The following is an 8713-nucleotide window of genomic DNA, read 5'->3' on the forward strand; positions in this document are numbered from 1 at the left end:
CTGAGAAGTGAACAATGGACAGTACTGATAACAGTCTTATCACATACTAAAGAATACAATCAAGTAGGCTACCATTGAAAACCTGCAATTTATAACATTCCTGTCTCTTTCTATGCATAAAACCATGAGCCACTGTCTCTGTGTGACCTTAGCTAGAAAAATTGTCTGATGTATTGAGTTCTAGCCCATGCAGGGGTAAAACATATACTGTATCATAAAAAAGGATGGCGTATGTGTTCCATTTCTCTCATTAGATGAAACAGAAAAAAAAAAAAAAAGAGTTTAGATCTAGTTATGTTCACTGTACTGTATGAAGTCGGTTCTAATTTTAAGCATCTCATTGTCAGTTTATTGGGAATATATTTATAAATTACATCATCATTTATAAATAATCATGTCATCTAAAGATTCTGTTGAGTCTGTTACTTGAGTGATCTTTAAGAGGCGGGGTGCCATTGTGTTTCACTAATGAGGGCTCTGTAAGCATGGAGTCCCCACAGGGGTCTTGTAATCCATTGTATGTTGGCATATGTGTGTGCGTGTGTGTGTGTGTGTGTGTGTGTGTGTGTGTGTGTGTGTGTGTTTTGCAGACCAGAATTATGTTTGAGGAGGAGGCGTGGGCGATACATTCACACATGTGTGTGTGTGTTCACTTTGACAGACTAACAGAAAATACAAGAGATGGAGAAGAGAAGAGGGAGAGAGAGAGAGACTGGGCGAATTGAATACTGTATGTTTGTTATCTGTCACCTATTTGTCTCCACCACCTGCTGAGCCAATACAATACTAGGTACACATTGGTTATTTAATGCGCTTCATCAGACAGCACTGTATGTAGGCTTCTGTATTTACAATTTAATCACTGAGGATGTTTTTCTTCCACTTCTGCTTCTGTTATTCTGAATGATACAGGGTAGCGGTGTGCTCAGGACAATATACCCATACACAATAAGGACAGTTAATACAGTCAAGCTCAAGAGAGTCTCATATTTTGTTGATATGAATTAACACACACCCAGGCACTACAGAGGTTGGCTGTTGAGGGTACCTGAGTTGGGTCACATATCCTGTACTACAGTCACAAACTGCTATCACAGGAACAAGAATAAAAAGGTTTTCCAGATAGTGAGGTATGTAAGTCTGAATTTATTGATACAAATGTGCAGTGCTTTTAAGCTAAATTTGAACAATAACTCTAAAACGATTTTGGACTTTGAATCGAAAACAACCGAAACTAACATTATTGTATTCACGCTGAGTCGCTCAAACTAATTAACTAACCCCATAATCACGTTTAACAGCTCAAGCGACGTTATGCTCGGATGTGAATTCCAGTCGTAAATCCGACAGTGTAAGCGAATGTGAACAACCGAAGTTTTCAGAAGAAAGGAATCATTTATTAGTGTAAGCATTAATGCACAAAGGATGTATGTTTATTGGTGTAGTGCCATTTCGCACCATTCAAATGTAAATGTTACACCCTATTAAGTGTATTCGAAGTTTGACATCAAAAGACAGTAGGTTTTTAAAGTAGCCTAAATGTATTTATTTATTTATTTATTTATTTATTTGTTATAATTTCATTTTATAATTAACATATACATATAATCTGCACTGCATTTTAATCATGGCCGTTGTAATAAATATCAAAAGAAAACAAAACACATAAAAGAAAATTATGTATTGCATTTACATCTCATTCTAGTGAAATTGTAGTAATATTTGAATTATTTTTACGGAGGTCTTTTATAATGTAGCCTACCCTAATATACCTTTGCTACTTTTAAGATTACTTTAAAGTTTAAGAGCTTTTCATCATAATCATCAGGAGATCGAATTAGTCTCCAATTAACAAATACTCAATCATGTGGGTCTTGTGAGCCAAATGATAAAACAAGACGCTCGACTACAATTCGATTAGCTCCAGTACCATTAGACTGTCTAACATGTATTATTCTCAAATCGTATCGATTAACGAACAGCCATCTCTTAGCTTTGTCAAAGGCAGGCCGTAGGTTTCGCTGCTTCGTGGGCTAGACCGTAAGATAAAATCTAAACCTTGATCATTGCCGTCATTGAATTAACTGCGCGGCTATTTCTGATCAGACGAGTCTGTTTAATCAAGGTGTCAAAGCTTTTCATGATTCTATTATGGTTGCCATAGCTGACTGCCTTGCCCGAGGGCATTTGCAACCAGCCCGAATCTCTCACAACACAAGGGCAACAGGTGCATCAGACTTGCCTGTTGAGCTCAATTGTCTGTTAGGCAGTCTGTATGGGGATTTTAATATAGCCAATTATACAATGCCAGTACTGTCTAGTGTGTGATATATTGTAGCCTATAATTTCAAATTTACACAAAGTAGTTATTAGGCTTAGAACACCAAGCCTATCTATTAGTGGTCTATCATGATGTTCTTCAGAAAAGGGTTCTTGATGAAAGTTACACTACTGACTCAATAAATAAATAAAAATGAAATAATAATAATAAGAAGAAGAAGAAGAAGAATTAAAATTATATAGGCTATTTTATTGGCCACCAGGAGCACCGAGACATTGCCAGTAGCCTACTGGGCCGATCGAAGAAGCGAGGGAGACCTCCCCTATATTAGGCACTGTTTTTAAATTACAGCGCATGTGAAACTGCAAAAGGCAAATACTCAAAATGTGTGAAGCGGCGCTACCCAATGCATGCGCCAGTCGCGCGCAAAAGCAGAGCGGGACATGTCACATACACAGAATTGTGTTATACAGTCATGCGATATGAGAACAAAAAAAGGTTCTGTAGTGACGCTGGCTGAAACAACCACAACAAATGTAAACTGCATGACGAATTAAATTGACTACAAGTCAGTTCAGCACCGTAAAAATATACCTTGCAGTTATTAAGCATATTGTTAGTTGAATGCATTTACTATAAATGTTACTGTAATTACTTAAATTATATTAAATATTGGGGAATGTTTTCAATTTTTTTCTACACCTATATATATATATATATATATATATATATATATGTATATATAAAATGTATTTCTTCTGTGGAACATAAAAGACGATTATTGAAAAATTCAAAACATTTTTGTCCGTACAGCAAAAATCAAGGGTATCCAACATGGTTTGGAAACATTCTACAAAATATCTTATTTTGTATTCCATTGAAAAAAAAAAAAGTAAGTCTTACCAGTTTTGAACAACATGAGGGCGAGGAAACAATGAGTTAATTTAATAGAAGTAAATTTTCTGCATTCTAGCTCAAAATCATTGCTTTACTATCAATTTTCTAGCTGACAATGTTAAGCTTGCTGTTTTTATGTGGATTCAGTAATAACTGATGGGCTGGATTTGTTCAGCACCGACATTTACCCTCAGTCCAGCCCTGGAATACTTTTAACATATATATATATATATATATATATATATATATATATATATATATATATATATATATATATATATATATATATATATATATATATACAGTTTATAATGCGATGTGATCGTATCTTGTATGCATTGATAGATTCTTCGTTCTCCTTTCACTTGAAACATTTAGGGAAAAAATGACTGTCTGATGTTAGGCTATGAAAAATCTTGGGAATGGAATTTCAATCTTATTTATAAAAAAGATGAAAAAAAAAAATCCTAATAAGATTAAACAAACCTAATATCAAAACGTATTCGTTTTTTAAAATAATTTTATTTTAGCCTATATGAATGGTTCTAAATTTTGGTTTGTATTAGCTATTTCTGCTTCTGTTAGCTGTGTGTGTGTGTGTGCTATATATATATATATAGCTCCTATGCTTAAATTGAGTCATTTTACTTTAATGGCAATGCGCAGGTCCTTTGCCAGACTATTAAAGTGAAATAACTGAACATAAATATAGGAACCTGATAAAAATCCAAATTTTAGATGAAAATTTCAGATGGCATTTAGAGGCTTTTGCTTCTGAACTCTTCATATATATATATATATATATATATATATATATATATATATATATATATATATATATATATATATATATATATATATATATATGCCTATAGATATTTCGTTCGCAAAAGGGACATTAGCATTATCACCAAGGTGAAACTTCTGGCGCTTCACACCTTTAATCCACTCCTCTGCGCCCCCATTGGTCCGCTAACCTTTTAAAGCCTCTTTCGATTTTTGAGGTGCACCAGAGTGAACTTCTCACCAGGCAGAACAGAATGTATCTCGACCGGATGCTCCCCGATCCCGAAATGGGACCCACTATGTTGCTTGAGAATCAACAGTGCCACTACGTGCCACATCAGCAGAAAGAGCCTCGTGGGATGTTTCATTTCCCCGTGTCGGGTCCATCAAGCCCGTTGTCGGTAGAGTCTGAATCTAACTGCTCAAGCCCGGAAGCGAAAGCGCCCGTGGAAGCTCGAGTGAGACGTCCTCTAAATGCGTTCATCATCTGGACCAAAGAGGAGCGCAGACGCCTAGCGCAGCTAAACCCTGACCTGGAGAACACTGACCTCAGTAAAATACTTGGTGAGTGGGACACTTTTTCTGTAAATACTTGTGTTAAATTAAAATATAATGTCTGTTACAACTATAGGCTATTAGCCTAGTTTAATATGAATTTGATATTTATTTATTTTTTTTGTATATGAACACATAAATGTTCAGTCTAATATTACTATGTCCGTTACTTATACATACTTTAATATTGTTTAAACTAAAACATTTTTTGTTTCATTTTTGTTATAGGCAAGACATGGAAGGCCATGTCTCTGGCAGAGAAGCGTCCTTACATGCAAGAAGCAGAAAGACTACGAATCCAACATACCATTGACTATCCCAACTACAAATACCGGCCCCGTCGACGAAAATGCAACAAGCGTGTCAGCAAGACGGCTTCAAGTGAGACTGTCAGTTCTCCAAATGCCTCTTTTCACCTTAGATGTATGTTACAAGGTCAAGTTGGACAGAAACCATACAATCAAATCAACTCCTATAAGCTCCCACACAGTGGGTTTCCTCTCGAAAACCACTCTTCATCATACCACTTTGAAGCAACAACATCAAATGGAAACATGATGTTCCACGGTGGTGCAACATTACTGAACTCTTCTTCTGTACATCTGCCTCTGGCTACTTACTCCGAGTCGCTGTTGTATTCGCAGCATTCTGTGCAACAGAATGGGGTGGAACTCAGTGATCGATGGGGAACTGAGGTATGTGCATGTGTACTGTGCTTAGGTGGACCTTCTCTGGAGTTCTACTTAGAACAAGTGAGATCGGACATGTTGGACCAGCTTGACCGCAGTGAATTTGACCAGTATCTCAATCCAGCACAGCCTGTGGACCAGAACGAGTGACCATAAACATAAACTTTGAATACTGCCATACAGACACTTCAGTGGTGAATTTTTTTTTTTCTACTGCCAGTGCAATGAATTCTTACTGTGAGACAGTGTATATTAAATAGTGTTTATATGTAATGTAAACATTGATGGCCATGCAGTGTTTAACTTTAGTTTGTTGTGTATTTATAGATATTATTATTATTATTATTATTATTCTTTTCTTTTTTACTCTTTTTTTTACTTGAGAAAAAGTTGGCTTTTAGGATGATATAAATAAAATATCTGTCAATATGGGTTGAAGTGCATCAATGCTTTAAGATGTTATTTAGTGTTTTAAAGTCAATGTGGTGATAATACTTACTGAGTAACATAATTGTCAGATATTTGTCACATACTGCCTAAAATTGTTAAAAACAGCATCACCTCTATATTTTTTATATATAAAAAATAATGGTTCAATAATTTCTGCATCCAGTAAAGTGAGCCAGTATTTGGCTTACCAATGGCTCATTCTCATTAAAAAAAAAAGCTTCAATTGGAGTTCAATGCAAGTAAACCTTTTAGTACAAGTATTAATAATAGTTTTCATCAAAAAACATCTTTTTTTTCCTCAAATTATATTTACATAACAAATATGTGGTCCTCTATTTTTATTGGCTGAGATACTTTCCAGGAGTGCTGATATTTTACCAGTATCAGAACAGGGACATATCACTCTGCTTGTCTCTGAGCATTCTAGATGAGTAGTTTTTCTCCCAACGAGCAACAATGGCTTTGAAGAAAACCCACTATAAATTTTAATATATGATAGTGATTCCCTGTTCATTTAAAATACTACTATTACTACTTATACTAAAAATAATAGCTTTATTGATTTTTAAGTAGTAAATTGTTTGTATTTACTGATACATTGTTTACGAAATATCTTGAGAATATACTGAATTGTTTTTATATGTATTATTATTATTATTATTATTATTATTATTTTAAATGTTGAATGAAATAAAAGTTTGAGACTGTTTGCTTTTGAAAGCTTTTAGTGAATAATTTCAGTGTTTCTCATGGAATTTTATATGCCAGATAGATATACATTAAGCATTTATCATAATTGACAGCAAAGACAGTTTTATCCTTTTTTTTCAAAGAATCACAGAAGACAAGTGTATTAAAATTTCTACAAAAATAAGCTGTCTTCAACTGTGATAATGTGGCACTGAATACTTGAGTAATGGAGTTTTAGCCGCTGTGACAGTACAGAAATAAATTACATTGGAAAGATAAAATTATTATTTGTAATTGCAACAATATTTTACCATATTTAGTAAAAAAAATAATCATTACCAAATCTTTATAAAGTAAATGCAGCTTCGGTGTGAAAAAGAGATTTCTTCCTTAGAAGCAATCACATTTCCCTCATCAAACACTTCACAGGCAAAATTGTGGAACTGGGCAGGGCAGAATCATTTTGGCAGGTGAATTTTAATATTGTGAAATAATACTGTCCCACTGGAAACCTCTTGCCTTTGTGTCTAGATTCCCAATCTTCTCAGCCAACACACTTCACAGCCAAAAATGTCACTGGCATATGAATGTGATATGTTGTGAACCTGTACAGTGGGCAGAATCATTTTGATAATTTTAAAGGCTGCAAAACACTCCAAAATAGTTGGGACAGATGCAAAATAAAAGTGAAAAGTTTATTGAATATTCAAATTTTTAGGGGATTCATGTTTGGTTATAAAATGACCATATCTGTCTTTGCAAGCAAATCTCAAAGAATTTAATTTAGGTCTTTCACCAACTAGCATTCATTTTATTGTGAAAAGATTAAAGGAATCCAGGGAAATCTCAGTCTGTGTAGGACAAGGCAGGAAACCTCAGGTAAATGTGCTAGATCTTTGAGCCCTCAGATGGCATTACATAAGAAACCGTCATGCTGCAATAATAAATATAGCCACATAGCCTCAGGAGTACTTTAGAAAACCGCCGTCATCTAACATAATCTGCTGCTTCATTAATAAATGCAACTTGAATATCTGTTACTAGAAGAAAGCTATACATCAATTCTAAGCAGTGATGCTGTTGGGTTGTCTGGGCCAACAAATGATAAAGCTTGGCTTATTGAATATCAGATCCCTTTCTACGAAAACACTTTTTGTAAATAATATGATCACTGATCATAATCTAGATGTGCTTTGTCTGACAGAAACCTGGCTAAAACCTAATGATTATATTATTTTAAATGAGTCCACCCCCCAAGATTTCTGTTATAAACATGAGCCGCGTCTAAAAGACAAAGTGGGAGGTGTTGCTTCAATTTATAACAACGTTTTCAGGATTTCTCAGAGGGCAGGCTTCAAGCATAACTCGTTTGAAGTAATGGTGCTTTATATAACATTATCCAGAGAAACAAATGTTAATGATAAATCCCCTGTTATGTTTGTACTGGCTACTGCATACAGGCCACCAGGGCACCATACAGACTTTATTAAAGAGTTTGCTGATTTTACATTCGAGTTAGTTCTGGCTGCAGATAAAGTATTAATAGTTGGTGATTTTAATATCCATGTTGATAATGAAAAAGATGCACTGGGATCAGCATTTATAGACATTCTGAACTCTATTGGGGTTAGACAACATGTTTCAGGACCTACTCATTGTCGAAATCATACTCTAGATTTAATACTGTCACATGGAATTGATGTTGATATTGTTGAAATTTTGCAGCCAAGTAAGGATATCTCAGATCATTATTTAGTTTTGTGCAAACTTTATATAGCCAAAATTGTAAATTCTACTTCTTGTAACAAGTATGGAAGAACCATCACTTCTACCACAAAAGACTGCTTTTTAAGTTATCTTCCTGATGTATCCAAATTAGTTCTTTTCGATCTTAGTGCTACGTTTGACACAATTGACCACAACATTCTTTTGCATACTGTAGACTTGAACACTTTGTTGGCATTAATGGAAGTGCATTAGCATGGTTTAAATCATTTTTATAAGACCGCCATCAGTTCGTAGCAGTGAATGAAGAGGTATCATATCAATCACAAGTGCAGTATGGAATACCTCAAGGCTCAGTACAAGGGCCGCAATTCTTCACGCTTTATATGTTACCCTTGGGAGATATCATCAGGAAACATGGTGTTAGCTTTCACTGCTATGATGACAATACTCAGCTATATATTTCTTTGCGGCCCAGTGAAACACACCAATTTGAAAAACTAATGGAATGCATAGTCAATATAAAAAACTGGATGACAAGTAATTTCTTACTGCTAAATTCTGAAAAAACAGAGGTGTTAATTATAGGACCTAAAAACTCTGCATGTAATAACCTAGAACACTATCTAAGACTTGCTGG

General features: G+C 34.8%; 1 protein-coding gene across 1 annotated transcript; it reads left to right on the top strand.

Moving 5' to 3' along the window:
- Positions 1 to 994: 994 nt before the first annotated feature.
- Positions 995 to 5640, top strand: sox32 (SRY-box transcription factor 32). Its single transcript, XM_052560465.1, has 3 exons — positions 995 to 1130; positions 4183 to 4528; positions 4748 to 5640. The coding sequence occupies exons 2-3, from the start codon at positions 4219 to 4221 to the stop codon at positions 5356 to 5358; spliced, it is 921 nt and encodes a 306-aa protein (XP_052416425.1). The 5' UTR covers positions 995 to 1130; positions 4183 to 4218; the 3' UTR covers positions 5359 to 5640.
- Positions 5641 to 8713: the final 3073 nt, after the last annotated feature.

The sequence above is a fragment of the Carassius gibelio genome, chromosome B7 (genome assembly GCF_023724105.1).
Source record: "Carassius gibelio isolate Cgi1373 ecotype wild population from Czech Republic chromosome B7, carGib1.2-hapl.c, whole genome shotgun sequence".
NCBI classification, from domain to species: Eukaryota; Metazoa; Chordata; class Actinopteri; order Cypriniformes; family Cyprinidae; genus Carassius; species Carassius gibelio.